Source organism: Phalacrocorax aristotelis, chromosome 5 (genome assembly GCF_949628215.1).
Source record: "Phalacrocorax aristotelis chromosome 5, bGulAri2.1, whole genome shotgun sequence".
Lineage (NCBI taxonomy): Eukaryota > Metazoa > Chordata > Aves > Suliformes > Phalacrocoracidae > Phalacrocorax > Phalacrocorax aristotelis.
Window position 1 is genome coordinate 55194416 of NC_134280.1, and position 15978 is coordinate 55210393.

At 40.9% G+C, this 15978-nt stretch overlaps 1 protein-coding gene across 7 annotated transcripts in view; it reads right to left on the reverse strand.

The window, feature by feature from the left end:
* The window catches only part of KCNC1 (potassium voltage-gated channel subfamily C member 1), a 133206-nt gene that overhangs the window by 31609 nt on the left and 85619 nt on the right, over positions 1–15978 (reverse strand). For all 7 annotated transcript variants that reach the window (XM_075094656.1, XM_075094652.1, XM_075094658.1 and 4 more), the window contains exon 2: positions 5215–6148. In XM_075094656.1, coding sequence (XP_074950757.1) covers positions 5215–6148 — 934 coding nt within the window. The remainder of the gene's footprint in view (positions 1–5214; positions 6149–15978) is intronic.

Sequence of the window (15978 nt, forward strand, 5' to 3'; positions counted from 1 at the left end):
TGAAGCCCTGAGAAAAGAGCAGCTCCTTCAGAAAGCATGAATGATAAAGCTGAAATGGGTAATTCCACATTATTTCTTTAAAAGGAGACCAGCTCTCTCTCAGGAAATTGCATTGAAATAATAGGTTCCTAATGACACAGCTTGCTCCAGTTCTTCTGACCATGGAGTACTCTGGAATCACTATAACTGTGTAGTTCCCCTCTGTCAGTGGTAGTCTTGGATTGCTTTAACTATTCAGACATAGGGATAGTCAAGGAGTAGGTTATGGAAAATTGTTTTTTTGGGCAGGTAAGTAAAATAACCACAGAAGTTTTTTCCGAAGCTAAAGACTGTATTAGTAATGACAGACATTTTCCCTCTCCTCTTAGAAGCCTGAATTCTAGTAATATTTCTTCCGTATTTTACAGCTATGCAGTGCCTAGAGCATTTTGTCATCAGTACACTGTGAAAAAGGCTGCACAATACATTTGTATGAAGGTATGATATCCTTAGAGTATAGCTTAAGTGAAGCTGCATGCAGAAGGGGTCAGAGAGGTGAGAAATTCTTATTTTGGCCATATTAAAGTCAATATAAGCACTGTGTGTGCTGGTGTTGTAAATATATATATGAAAACAACAGAAGGTTGGGGTAGATCTCTGAACAAACCCAAAATAACCCATCACCTGTGCTTATGTATTATGGATGCATTCTTAAGACCATTTCTCTGTGGCACCAGACAGTACTGTAGACATCAAATGAAGTTATGAATTCCATTCTTATTCTAAATTTCTTTTACAGTGTTGGAAAATGACATTCATCACTTCATCCTATGGCAACATAAAGATGTAATGGTGCAACCAACCTATCCTTCAGGTAAGCACATAGCTCACAGAAGAGAGGGACTGAAGAGCTGACTAACACTTTCAAAACAAAACTGAGAGCTTTCAAGATTTGTTTTGCATGTTTTGAGGTTTTCTTACAGACTTGCACCTTAAAGCATTTCACTATGTGTACTGAGATAAATTATACATGTAGTGATATACATGTATACATGTGCGTGGTTCAGAACAGAAATCAGCTAAGTTTAAGTGGTTGAATCTTGCTTTTTCTGGTTTGCTTCTGTTTGAAGCAAATTTTGCTTTGCTTTTTCTCTGTTTTGCTTCTGTTATGATGCTGACTGTTTGGAATACTTAGAAGCCTTTAGATAAAAGGCACTGCAACACAGCAGACTATGGTTGACTGATGCTTATTTAGTTATGTTCAAATAGTGGCTTTGCCACAGACCTTTCAAGTGATCTTGCTCAATTAAATTAAGCCCTGTGTCAAATGAAAATACTGGAGATTGCTTTCATTTCCTCTTTGCTGTCTACTTAGCCTGTCGGGTATTTAATTGTAATATAGTGGTTTTCACATACACAACAATGGCAAAATGAAGTCCTGATCTTGAATGGGGCCTGAAAGCAACACTGCAACATAAGAAAGTTATTGGTTGACATGGTGATGCTAGATCTTGGTGTGTATATTTTAGGTGAGGGGAACACCTGGTCCTCTATAGTCTGAGATATCCCCAGGTCAAGGACTTCAGTCAAATTGTCAGGTGAGATTTGCTCCTTTGTATCAGGCCCAGTTCCTCCAGGCACCATATAAGCAGTATCTCGAGAATTTACAGGCATCAGAAACTGCCTTGAAGAAGATCTTTTGTACAGAGGAAATCTCTACTTTCTTAATGCTGCTGGTGAAGGTCTGCCTGCAGCAGACGATCTGCCATCCTCTGCTTTGAAGTGCCTTTCCTCCCATTCTGCTGCTTTCCCAGCCACCCATTGACAGGATTGGATGGGACAGAGAGCAGGAAGGGTTGCTGCAGAAAGGGGAGGCGTGGTAGAATCAAACTCTGACATTCTTTATATAAAATCAAAATCAAGTGCTGTTATTTAAAGATACCACCCTGCCAGGTGTAGATTAGCCCAGGACTGAGCTGCTGAGAGTGGTGGGGACAATTAAAAAATTTAATTCAAACTTACCAGAATTTAAATTCAACCCATCTTTGCTTTTCCTGCAAATGACCATAGCAACATTGGCTGCAGCTGTGCAGCCTGTGGGCAAAGTTCTGCTGTTTGCATTTTCGTGCCAGGAAAGTACTCCTTAGCCTGAGAGGAGGCACTGGGCTGTGGCTGTGCAGAGCTCTCCGTAGAGCCCCTTCAGCCCTGTGTGTATGGACTGAGAACAGCTGTGAACCGCTGACACGGTGCATGAGGGGGCCATGGAGAGATAGTCATATGTGGAACTATTTCATACTCATCACTGTCTTGTGAAGTGTTTAATCATCCCACCGCACATAATATATGGAATTAATAACTTCATGTGATGTCCTTTACACCTGAGCAGCTAAACAGGCTTTTTTTGGAATAATGTGTTAGATATACATCGTATGACCTTATATCAACTAGACATGTCACACTGAAGCTTTACAGTTATACAAGAAATATCTTGGACAACTCAAACATTATTTTAGAAACAATAGGCCCCTTTCTGTGTTCCTAGTACAATGTTAACTGGTTGTTTACAGTTAGGTGCTGTTAACCAATCCAAATATTTTACAGTATGGGAAACATTCACTCCTTGCAAGTCTCTGTTTTCATGAACTGTGCAGGTTATAGTTTCAGGAACAAGTCAGTGCCGATGAATGCTTCATATTACATAAGTGAACCTCAACATCCAAGGCAATGCAGATCTTGTTTTAACAGTTCGGTTCTGATCTTACTTATTATTTTTTAGTTTTCTCTTGCACACATGTAGGTCTTCCCCTATTAGGATGCTAAAAGATGCAGGCAATATTTTTTTGCTGCTAGTGGTGCGCAATAATTAGCAGAAACAGAACTCCAGCAACAGTGTTACCGAGTCCATTTTGTTAGCTGAAGTATAAGTGTGCTTTGTTACTTCTTAAAATATATATGCTTGTATATGTATATAAAAATATTCTCTCTTAATTATTGCAGAAATAGATAAGTTGCTGTTACTATCAATACTTTATGGATATTGTGGTAACAGCTGATTTTTAGAGCACTGATGGTGGCAAACAGTTCCACATTGAACCAAAATTACTCGTATTCTCAGGATACCAGTGTGGCATTGCACTGAACTCGTAGAGTTCTTAGTCCTCTAGTTCCCAGAGAGGACCAGGGTAGGTAATGGAAGAAACTTTATAAAGCAAGGGATTTCTGAGAAGAGAGTCACTCTGTAGCTGACTGCTAAAGTACTCAAAGTCTGGCATGTCTTGCACATTACAAGTGGGTAGTTGGCATATTGTTCACAGCAGGAGACACACAATATTGTTTGTGCCCTCTTTCCCTCTTGATATGTGATGCCACAAAGACATCTACTTATGAGGAATTTGCTGCTTGGACGTGAATTGTGATAAGCATTTGCAACCTGAGGGGAATGGATGATAAAACCATAGGCTTATGTGCCGAAGATACAATAGGAAAGAGACAGTCTATCAGTCACGTGAATTGTGATTGGCCTGTTGCAATGGAATAGCCTTTAACAAAAAAGAAAAAAAAAGCAAGCTATTTACCTTCTGAATGGATTTTACATAGTTGCACAACAGGGAAAAGAAATAAGAAAAGAAGAGAGAAGAGAACAGAAAAGAAGAGAAAGGTTCCCACCAGCTCTTCCCCTCCAAAATTAGCATTGGCATTGGTGAAGTCACACACAAAGGAAAGTCTCACTTTCTTTGTGCCGTTCACAATGACATCAACATGCATGGCTATGAGATGATGAGAGAATACCTCACTCACAATGAGTAACAAAGTAGAATTTTCTTCAAAGCAAAAACATGATAACACAAGACCATCATAGGTATATGCTAGCACTTTCAAAACATCTCTTTTTGACTAGACGTCAGTTAAAATCACTTGACTGGCAATCAGTTCTATCTAATACAACACGGGGATATTCTGAATAGGCTGAAGAATGTCTACTATGCAACTTGGCTGGAACATCTGCCAGAAATGACATTGGCTTTGTTTTCAACGTGGTACTCTACTTTGAAATTACTCCATAGAATAAATAGTGATATTCCATGGGTAGAGGTAGATTATGGGGTTTAAATAGTCAAATTGGAGCCCCATAACTTTATGTGCTATAGGAGGATTCTCATAAAACTGAGATATTCCCATAATTAACCACTAGCCATGGGATATTATAATATATTCCATGGTGACTAGTATTTTTTCCATTTCCCTCCCCCCTCCCTGTAGAATTAGTATGATTAATTTTGCTCTGGTTTCACCTATTGCTAACCTGAATCAGTATAATTAAAAATAAGAACACCATATTATGAGGCGACCACTGTTTAGGCCAAACCAGCCAGTAATGACCAGTCAGACCTTTTCCAGCTGGCCTTTGCTGCTAGAAGGTTGAAAGAGCTGTAACTCACCAACCCATACTTGCAAAAGGAGCATGTTTTAGTGGTTCAAAACTCTTCATAGTTCTAAATGCTAAATTCTAGTGGAATATTATAGAATAGATTGATTTGCATGCCATGGAATAAACATCCTTACATCTAGTCTTGTCTCAGAGTGAGTCATTTTGCATTAGTGTCAAGAATTTGAGCTGTTGTTCTACTTTGCAGTTAATCATCAGAAAGAGACGGGATTGTCTCATGAATATGCATGATGGTATAGTTGTCCCTTCAACTTACTAGGCACCTAGTTTCTGTAATGAGATGTACAATATCTGCCATTTAAAACAGCTGAAAGGTCCCAAATGGGAACAAATGAGAAAGCATCTGGCTGTTTCGGATTCCAGCCCTGTTTTGTCAGAAAATTCTGTAATTGCTGAGTACTTGGCTCCTACTCTGCTCTATGAAGCATTCAGCTCTCAGGAGCCTCTCAGATGCATTACACAGTCCAGCAACATAGCTGTAGAACTCTCAAAATTCTTCCACTAGATGTAACAGCTCTTCAAAATATCTTGAGACTTGTATGCCCTTAACCAGGACCAAAGTTTGGGCTCCTAGAGCGTGCTCTCATCCTAAGTTTTGCTGATCAGCCTCCACCTGTACCATTTGTCCCTGCAACCTAGACTTCACACATATTCACTGTGTGATGGTGGGACTAGAATGGATAAATGTGCTACCCATTGCTCTAAGAAAGCAGTCTGGCTGAATCTTAAATCACTACACGGGATGGAAGTTAACGGTCAGATGGACATTCCTCTAAGAGGTTTCCTACCTGCTCTGTTAATTTCTAAAATTTCTTCTTGGGCCAGTGGGCAAGTGTCGCTCTGAGTACTGTGGTGTGGAGAGTTTACGACAGATTTACAATAATTGGGGGATCCCAGCTGGGGTGGTCTCGGGATATGCTTCTTTTTTTTCTTTGGTAGCTTCTGCTTAGCCATAGCTAAGGAGTAATACATTCCGAAATTGTTCACAATGACAGGGACAGGCATGGCAATGGTCAGCACACCAGCAAGAGCACAGAGGGCCCCCACCAGCATGCCTGACCAAGTCTGAGGATACATGTCTCCGTAGCCCAGGGTCGTCATGGTGACAACAGCCCACCAAAAGCCGATGGGGATATTTTTAAAGTGTGTGTGTTCACTGGCACTAGGGTCATTTGGTTTAGCACCTATTCTCTCGGCATAATAGATCATCGTGGCAAAGATTAGGACGCCCAATGCCAAAAATATGATGAGCAGCAAGAATTCATTTGTGCTGGCGCGGAGGGTGTGTCCCAAGACCCGCAACCCAACGAAGTGGCGGGTCAGCTTGAAAATTCGCAGGATTCGCACGAAACGGACTACGCGGAGGAAGCCCAGGACATCCTTAGCAGCTTTGGAAGACAGGCCACTGAGTCCAACCTCTAGATAGAAAGGCAGTATGGCCACAAAGTCAATGATGTTCAAAGAGTTTTTGATAAATTCCACCTTGTTTGGGCAGAAAGTGACTCTCATCAGGAACTCAAATGTAAACCAGACCACACAGACACCTTCGATGTAGGTGAGAAAGGCTTCAGTCTCTGCTTCCCTGTAGTGCCGCACCTGGGTGTCATTCCCGATGAATTCAGTTTCTGTCTTGTTCACAATGGGGTTAAATCTCTCATGGGTCTCGAGACAGAAGGTGGTGATGGAGACCAGAATGAAGAAGAGGGAGGCAAATGCCACATACTGTGGAAAGAAAGATATGAGAGAAATGTTAAACAGTAGGTTAAGCACAGGGGCTTTGATTCTGAAACACCAGGGGGACACAAGAGCTGTATTAAAACTTAAGATAATGCCAAGCCTTCTTCCTGTGGGCTTCATATGCCAAGTCTCACCTGCAAAGACAGCCTAACATTCAAACTTGGAGTGAGATCAATACATGCTAACATCCATTCCTATACAGATAGCACTTTAGTGTGAGTGTAAATTTAAGCAAGCATTAAAATCGTAGAGCTTTCTATAGGATTTAAGGTTAAGGACATATTGAAATCCTGCCTTCCTGAACTTGGTCTTCTGTTTCTTCCTGGTCTTAAAGATAGAGCACACGTCCTAAGAGAATTGTCACGCAAGAGTCTTTTCGCAGCATGGTGTCAGTGGTATGGTGGCTGCCTCCTACTCCCAGCTTAGTGACAGACAGTTGTGGCATTTGAGATCTCAGTAAGGTGCTAGTAAATGTAGGGGTAGTCTCAGGTGAGCTCTACAGCAAGGAGCAGAGTCCTGCTTGGCATCATCAGACTTTCCTGCCAAATCCCAGGGACAGGTTGAGGAACAGTCACATATCAAACCGAGCTCTCCTAGAGTAAACACCTCTGTTATCAGTTCCCTTTTCCAGATCTTTTGGGGGGTGGGGGACAGGGAGGAGGAGAAAGGTTCCAGGTAAGCCTGTCAGCTGATCCAAAAGCGGACAGATCTATTGGATTTTATCAGACAAGGTTTTCTTGAAGAGTTTCTCATTACAATATAAGACTTGTACCAGAATGAGATGAATCTTTTTTAAGGCTGTTGGATGACAATTTAGTTAATCAAGTTACAGTGAAGGTGGCAGCAGCCCCCAAAGTCAGTGAGTGTTTATCTTAGGGGAACTTGCCTCCTCTGCTTCAGTTCCTGCTTTTCACAGAATCATAGGATGGTTTGGGTTGGAAGGGACCTTTAGAGGTCATCTAGTCCAACCATCCCTGCAGTGAGCAGGGACATCTTCAACTAGAGCAGCTTGTTTAGAGCCCCATCCAACCTGACCTTGAGTGCCTTCAGGGATGGGGCATCTACCATCTCTCTGGCAACCTGTTCCAGTGTTTCACCACCCTCATCGTAAAATGTTTCTTCCTTATACCTAGTCTGAATCTACCCTCTTTCAGCCTAAAACCATTACCCCCTGTCCTATCGCTTACAGGCCCTACTAAAACATCTGTCCCCATCTTTCTTATGAGCCCCCTTTAAGTATTGACAGGCTACAATAAGGTCTCCCTGGAGCCTTCGCTTCTCCAGGCTGAACAACCCCAACTCCCTCAGCTTTTCTCAGGCTTTTCTCAGCCTAAAGGAGATATCTTGGTTGTATTTGAGGATAATTGAGGGGTACAGTCAGGCCAAAATTAGGAACTCTTGGAACCACAGTTCTTCTGCTTAATATTCCTTTATCAATTAAGTAGTTTGCATATGTCTAATAAGTCTCTTTGTGTGTTTGAGTAATGGTAATACCTCTTGCCATTTCACTCCCTACATCTGTTATCTCCCTGTTTGTCTTGTGTGTCACTTTGACAAGATGCATCACATAAGATGTTTCACTGCCTTCATGAGCAACTGTGGTAATTAAAATATTATTCAAATATTCTTATAGTGTACTGTTATTCATAAAGTCCCTTTTTCAGCAGTGTAGCCAAAATAGGGTTTAAAAAGAACTAGTTTCTTCTAAAATTGTCTGTTGCCTGTAAATGCAGTGCAATAATCTACAAGAAATTGCTGCCAAAGGAGTAGATCAGTTAAAAATAACCTATGCTTCAAGCTACCAAAGCTCTCCTGCAAGCAAGAAGTTCTTCCTGTCTGCTTTCCTGGGTACACCTAGTGCAGATTGACCCTTCCGTATTAGCAAACAAAGTCAAAAGCACAGATTTGCCACAGTTTGAGGTGAACCATTTGATAGACTGCGGAGAATAAAGTCACAGAATCATTTAGGTTGGAAGGGCCCTCTGGAGGTTGTTTGGTACAACTTCAAAGTTGGACCTGGTTGTTCAGGATCTTGCCTATCCAGGTCTGAATATCTCCAATGTCAGTGATCCCACAGCCTCCCTGGGCAGCCTGTGCCAGTGTTTGGCCAGTAAGAGTAAATAAGCTTGGAAGGATACAGAAGCAAACAGGCTCTTCTGCTTTTCAAATCCAACTTTGTTGCCAAAGAGATCAGAACCTAGCCATTGTCACATATTTTTAAAAACCCAGTGCCTTCCCCTAAATGCTTCAGGCTATCATAGCTTTGTTATGAGATGATCTAGTATATGTGCTGATATGTGCTAAAATCAGTCTCTAATATAAATAGCTGTCTGGAAGACAAACAATCTGGAGGTTAGGAAAATAGAGAAACAGGACTCTGGGTATCTTTTTATCAGATTCTACTGTTAAACAGGGAAATTTCTCCATGCAGTTTCTCCATCTGTAAAATAGGTTAAAAAAAATACCAGCTGGTATTTGTCATGTGCTTTTTGATCCTAGATAAATGTGTACAGGTTCTATATGCTTTCATTTTAATGTTACTGACTTTAGTATATTAACAGCCTCCCTGAAAAATAAGTTGAAGAGCCTTTTCAGTGGTCAAAGTCATTTTGTGTATGATATTGTTAACACTCAGAGCTTAATTAAGTAGAGGTTAATACCCCAATTGTCTAAGTATGAGTAAAACAAGATACGAAAGGCATCTTGCACCAAGAACTCAGGAAAACGTTCCTAGCAACCTCAGCATGTCTGCTCTGTTTCAGCCTGGAGTAGATCTCTACTGTAGAGTCATAGAGCCCTGAGAATTCAAGCCGCAGAAGGAAATGCTGACACTTTGTTAAGTCAGGTAGTACTCACAGATAAGAAGCAGAGAGGGGAATAAAACCATTTTGCATTTTAAGGGATCTGTAAAGAAGTCCCCTTTCTTTATGCTGACTCAAAATGCAATTCTCCTCTTGGTGTATATGAATATCTCTCCTGAGTGAGTTTTTCGTGCTGAGGATAACCTTCAGGCTGACCTTGCACAGCCAAGTATCTTGAAAAGTGATGCTTTGCTGTATTAAAGGGAAGAAATAACCAATTCTGACAGGACATTTAAGTTCTCTGCAGTGGTATATGCTAGCAGTGTTACCAGTAGAGAACATCACATCCATGATCTCTCTTGCTGTTAGCCCTCGTGTGTGTACACCTTGGCTTCAGAGGGGAATTGAGAACTTTTAGTCCCTAGTTCAGCAGAGAAGGAAGCATCTGCTAAATTAATGTGAAGCATTTGCTTCCTTCTATCTGTATTAAAAAACATCCATGGCTTTTTCCCAGGGATGGGCATGTTCTTGAATGCTTTGCAGCTTTGGAAGTGTTTACTGGCACCCATCTGATAGATTTATCACCTGCAGCTGCTTGGGATGCAGAAATTTAGCAGCTTGCCACAAATTAATGTGTAATATGTCATTGGCATAGATTTATTTGTGATCCCCAATTTTTACTGTCCCCATCCTTTTTTTCTTCTGAATATTCTTCTTTGTTAATTATCTGATATAAGATCTAGCTAGCTATAAGCAAAATCCAGTAGCACCCAATCCAGCAAGTACAAGTATATTTTTCTAAGGACACCAGCATTCATTCATGCCAAAGGGGTTGAAAAAAGAGTACTCTCTGGCCCACCGTCAGAGGCCAACAGAGATCAGCCATCATGCCTAACATGATAGCTCGTCAAATCCAGAGATAAGCAATGCTGCTAAAATCTAGTGAAGACTATGGGACTCCTTTGTTTTCTAATGTCTTTGAAAATAAGGCTATCTCTTTTTATTTCACTGAACACTCATCAAACCAATGGTTTGATGTATTATTTGTGGTATTGTTTGTGTTATTTAGTGGTTCTTAATCTTCTTTTCCATATATTTTACAACAGAATTTCTCTTCTTCCTAGGATCTGAATGGGCTGGGGGAAAGGAGTGAGGATTTTATGAAGTGAAGTCATGTGCTGTTGAGTTACATAATGGCAGCTAAAATTTTCTATAATTTAAGAAAATACCTGGGTAAAGTATTTGAAGTGATCAAAACTCTTTTATCTGCTTTGACACATGCGAATTATTCCTATTTCACTAGAGATGCTGCTGCCATTGCTTCTTTCTGGCTCTAATACCAACAAAGAAAAATGTCAGATTGTCCAAAACCACAGAAGCCGTAATAGAAGGCAGAGAGGAGATTTTAAAAGGGGATATTTTGGTTAAAATATAAGTTACTTTACAATGTCTTCATTTTCGAGAGAGAAGAAATTACTCCTGCATAATTTCTGTTAATAGCAGATATATTTTAAGAAGGTTATTTTGAAAGAGTCTAAAAGACATCATGCCCATAAGTGCATAATTTAATAATCTAATTTATATTGCCTCTGATTAAATCTATCTGCCTGCCTGCCTGCCTTTCTACCTGTCTATCTACCTACCTACCTCAAAGGCCTGCTTGTCCCTGCTCCTCCACTGCCCTATGTCTAACCTAGTAATTTTTGCCAGTGCAGTGTGAATATGAAGTGCCAAATAATTCAGAATAGTAGTGTTTAACATCAGCTTTGCATAGTTGTAAAAGGAGCAAAGTAACAGAATCAGATCTAGCCTCTTTCCACTCAGCATGGAAAGGAAACAAAAGTCCAACAGCCTTAAAGCCACAAATAAACCTTCTAATACATGAGGATTAGGAGGCTAGGCTCACTCAGGAAAAAAGGGTCTGAGGATTGGACCAGGCAGTATTAAATACACAGGTGTGGCTGTTTACTTCTGGGAATCAGTTTTTAAAACAAGACTTTACCTTGCATTTCTGAGATAGTTCTGGTCTTGGAGATAAGAAACCTTTTTTATGCTTTTTTTTAAACAAATAAGCCCAGTAACCCACTAGTATTCATTGATACAGCGGCTGGAATTGCCAGGCTTCATTGCAGATGGGTAGTGAAGGCTAGTGATGAAAGCACAGGGACAGAAATCGGATGAGGTTCTTTTCCAACTTCCACCACTGACATGTTCTTTGTCTTCAAGCATGTGTGCCTGCATCTTTTGCACCATCCTTTGTCTACTTTTTTTTAACTGACATACTAAACTCTTTGAGGCTTGGGACTGTCTGCCAATTTATGTCTGGCGAGTGTCTAGCCCAATGTGTGTCCGGAGTGGACACGTGGGAAGGGAGACCTTGGCTGAGTCTTTGATAAAAGAGAGACCACTCTTGGACTATAGACAACAAGAAAAGTGGGTGGTGGCAGTGGAAGCAGCACGGCTTTTGCAAGTCAGGTTTGAGTAACTTCAGGGTTTGTTTTCTAGGAAACAGCGGTCTACACGACACGCCATTCATAATTTATTCCAGATCACACATTCAGAGTGAGTTAGAAGCTGCATGCCACAGACGGGTGCTCTTCTCCTTTGATACTGCTCAGAATCATTTAAAAATCCTGACTCAAGCCTAGATGGGAGAAAAGAAATAGATCATATTCAGAGAAGACTTACCAGCCTCTCCCTTTGCAACTGCTAACAGAAGTATTTAAAAAGTGATTCTTAATCCCTATCCTTTTGCAGAGAAATTCAGGAAACTCTACCCTTCCCCAGACATCTGGATGAAGAGCAGAAGAAGATGGCAGCTTGTTTGAACTACATCTGTTGAAGCATCAGGAAATTTTCTGTAGAAGTGGCACCCTCTCCTTCTGCTGATCTATTCTGGTGAGTTTTGGTTGTAATGACAAAAATATTTAAATCACTACATCATAACCTTCCTGGTCCTGTTGAACCAACAAAGCACAGGAGCTAAGCAGTTGCTGCCTTAGTCTGTATGAGTAGGGCTTCTGAGTAGCATGAGATTTGCTGCTTCTCTCATAGGTGAACCCAGGGCTTGCCAAGACTGCAATGGGAGATGAGAACACTCTCACTATACATCTTTGTTCTCCAAATGAGAAATGATGGAGCAGTTAGTGCTGTGAGGCTTTCAGAAAAGTATGTTATGACTGTAGTGAGGTCCAGTATGTTGGGGTTGGAGTTTTTCTGAGGTGGTTTTTTTTGGGGAGGGGGACGGCGGGGACGGGGGACGGGACAGATATATGTGTGTGTGTGTTGGGCTGGGGGAGGAGAGCGGGTGGGGAGAATAATAAAAAAATTCAAAGTCTAGTAACTTTTCAGTAAGTCTATGACTGGTAAATGGTGTATATCTTACAGAAACAAGCTAGGCTCAGAAGAGCTTCAGATCAGTGCTGGCAACCCATGAGTTGGTTTTCTACAAAGCATCAGTAATTTAAATATATACAGACCCCTGTGCTTTTTGCTAGACCTGCATAAAACCTCATTATTTCCATCACAAGGCACCTCTTCAAATACTTTACCAACTTGCTTTTACATTAGTTCATCTGCTTGAGGTTTGTCTCCGAAAACTGTTAAACCTGCATGAAGCTGCCAACATTTGCCTATCTGTAACTTGAGCCACAAAGCTTGCCTAGTTTTTATTTTAACCTGAAAACCGACTTTAGCCTTTCTTCATTTAAAACTTAGTCCATGTATCACCAAAACTTTTAACAATAGAGACAAATCTTTTTGCTGCAGCTCAGCCAAAGTATGGGATAAATGAAAGCTGCTTTAAAGTACTTAACCTTATAACCACTTTATTATCTGTCAAGACCAATTTTCCAGGCTTTCTTGGAGATATGGACCCTGATTCAAACAAATGACTCATTTTGAACGTGCGAGTAATTCTACTGAATTTTTGAAAGAAGTATTGAATCCCTATGACTGATCAAATGACTAAATGTAGGCACATGATGCTAGCAACCAGATAATGCTGTGGAATTGAGCAAAATCTAGGACTCTGTCAAAAAGCAACCTCTGCAATATTTCATTAAGAATCCTATAAGATGTTTCAAGATCCCTTGAGCAATGATTATGAAACTGAAATTCTTTGCAAGGGGAAACATCCAGTTCTGCTTTTGGAGGTGTGATATAAGTATATGACGGCACACACTAAGCTCCTCTCTGCGAAGGGAGAGATGACCCTCTTGGCAGCCTGTCTTCTTTCAGTGAGATGATAAGACTATTGATATTGCAGCTCACCTCAGCAAACATACTGGTTCACTCCCAAGACTATTCAAATTCATGTTTCTTAGCTGAGACAAGTGGAAGAAGTAGGCTTGCAGATAGGCAAAGCTTGCTCCAGAGTCAGATAAAAAGTCCACTAGCAGCTCATGGATGAAATGGTTATGTAATGCCAAAAAATATATGACAGCTTGCAAAAAAATCTTGGAATGCTTAGTAGCACGCAGACATGAAACAGCGTGTTAAAAAATGTGCAGTCATCTGTGGAAAATATGCTTAAGTTATTCGGTGTTGACATTGCAATAAATAACTTAGAAGCAGATCTCTCAAATGTTAGTCCTAGCAGGCAGCCATGTGCTTTGACAAGGTAGTTACTGGGATAAGCAAGACTGCATGAGAACTGGCAGTGTGGTATGTACAGCATTTCTCTGTGACCACATGGCCAGCCAGCTGGTCACCAGGCGAAGGTTGGAATGGTTCTTTGTAGGTCACAGGAAAGTCTTCCAGTTTCATCTAGGATAGAGTAAATCTTGTGATTGAATAGCAACATGGTTACAGAAGAGATGTGAATATATTTTGCAAGCTTCCTTGCTAGCTAGTTTGGCTGGTAGTGAGAACTATGTGGAGACAGTATGGTGGGAGTAAGAAATGCCTCATATTGCTCAGCAACAGCTCAATGGGAAATTCTTAACATATATCGATTCCTGATCCAAAAGGGCCCCAAGGCTTCTGCAGCTAGGTATATGGGACACTGCAGAAGGAGCTGTGAGTGTTGAAAGTAAGTCTTCTCTCTCTTCGAGGGACTGTGGAAATGTACATTTAGTAGGGACCTCCAAATGTCATTTCCCTGTCCCAAAGTACAGTCTTTGATCATTCCTGAAAGATAGCTGTATTGGCTGTTATTAAGGACCTCCAATGGTCAGTGTTGTAGAAATTCTGCAGAAAATTCATCCCAGTGCTTCACTATGTTTTATCTGTATTTTTTTCTTTCTAACGCCTAACCTAAATCATTTTTGCTACATTTTAAGCTTGTTCACATTTGTCGTATCCATCACAGACAGCTAAGCATTTAGAAATTTGCAGATGTTTTCCTTCTTTTGTAAGCTAACAAGCACTAAACATTCAAACGTTCCATGAGTCCCAGACTCCTGTTTTCATATACTCATGCTTTTGCTGCATAAATTCAATATAATTATTGATCTCATTTTCAGATGGTGCCACACACTTTTATGCTGTCAGTTCTGTCAAATGCTCTAGAATTAAAGAAACTGAGAAAGTCAGGTAACTTCTCATACACTGGAATATAAACTAACACATGACAAATGAAACCAGGGAACTTTAATTGCCCATTTTTGCTAGGTTTTTCAGTCTTTTTCTGCTAGACAGTAGGTAACTTTTTTTTTTTTGACTCTGCACACTTTCTAAACTGAAGAGTTTTGTAGCAATGACTGGTGGTAGTGTCAGGCATTAGGATTTTCATGATCTCACCACCTTTGTTCTGGATGCTGTTTTACTCCTGAGAAAATCACACTTCCTTCCTCTCTAACTTTCTGCTAGTCCTTCCTTGTGGGAAGAGAAAAGGCATTTCTTACGCAATTCCTTGACAAAGGCGAATTCCTGACTAGAGCTAGGCAGAATTCAACTGGGAAAACCCAGGTGTGCAGAATCAGCTTAGTCCTGAGGCTTCCTATGGTTTAGAAGTAATTTTTATTTTTCTCCTTCCAAACTGAATAAAAAATTGCACACGTGCTCATGGCTAGGATGAAGTGCAGCCAGGTGAAGGTAAATACGTATCTCTGAGCTTCACATTTTGATTTTGGAAATGTGAAACTACAAAGATAACTGGTTGACAGGTTTTACTCTCTCTCATGCATACATGTGTGCACACCCACTCTTTCACTCTCTCTTTCTTAAAGTTGCTAACTCAGGCATTCCGTTTACTTGAATTTAGCTGTAGGCTACATGAGTCCTGGGACTGTTTGTGGGGAAGCAAGGCTAATTTTTTCCCTTTTAGTTACAGCTTCTGCACCGTGACTTGCCCAGAGGTGGCTTAATTCACATGCTCATGCTTATAAGGAGTACAGCCTCTCTCAAACCTATTTTTAGAGTGGTGCTAGAAGCCTTTCATAGAGCAGGGGACGTATTTCTGTAGCCTTTCAGGGCCCACCCTCAGTGGGGTTTGATTCATCAGCCTCAGCTGCACACCAGCACCTGAGGAATGAAATTGTTACAAGTATGAAGCTGGCACAGGGTGCTCGGAGGTCTCCAGCTCCATTAGAAAGACCATTCTGCTTGCTTATTTTTTTTGCAAGAGGGAACACTCCAATGTGTGGAAGTATTAAGTGCAAAACTCCACAAGGAAACACCTGAAATACACAGTGAGGCTTTGTCCTGAATACAGAACTCCTTAACCCAACAGACAAGGCTGACTTTTCTCCCTGTTGTTTTTAAGCCAAGATATTTGGAGTGTATTCCAGATCATGTTTATATTCAGACAATAATGCTTTTGCTTCAAGAGAATTTAAAATAAGCAGTTGTCAAATATTTAGGCTGGCTACATAACCACCCTTGGACAAGGTGTGAAATCTACCTGCAGATCTTCCGCGTGCACTCATCAATAGCTGGTAGGATGTGTCAGTCAGTAGGATGCTGACAGCTCCTATGTAGGACTAAGGGGAGGATCCAGAAGGCATCAGCCTCCAGAGGTGAGCAGTGTGGGTCTGCAGTGCCTGCGGTGGCAGTATTGTAGCAAAAGTAATT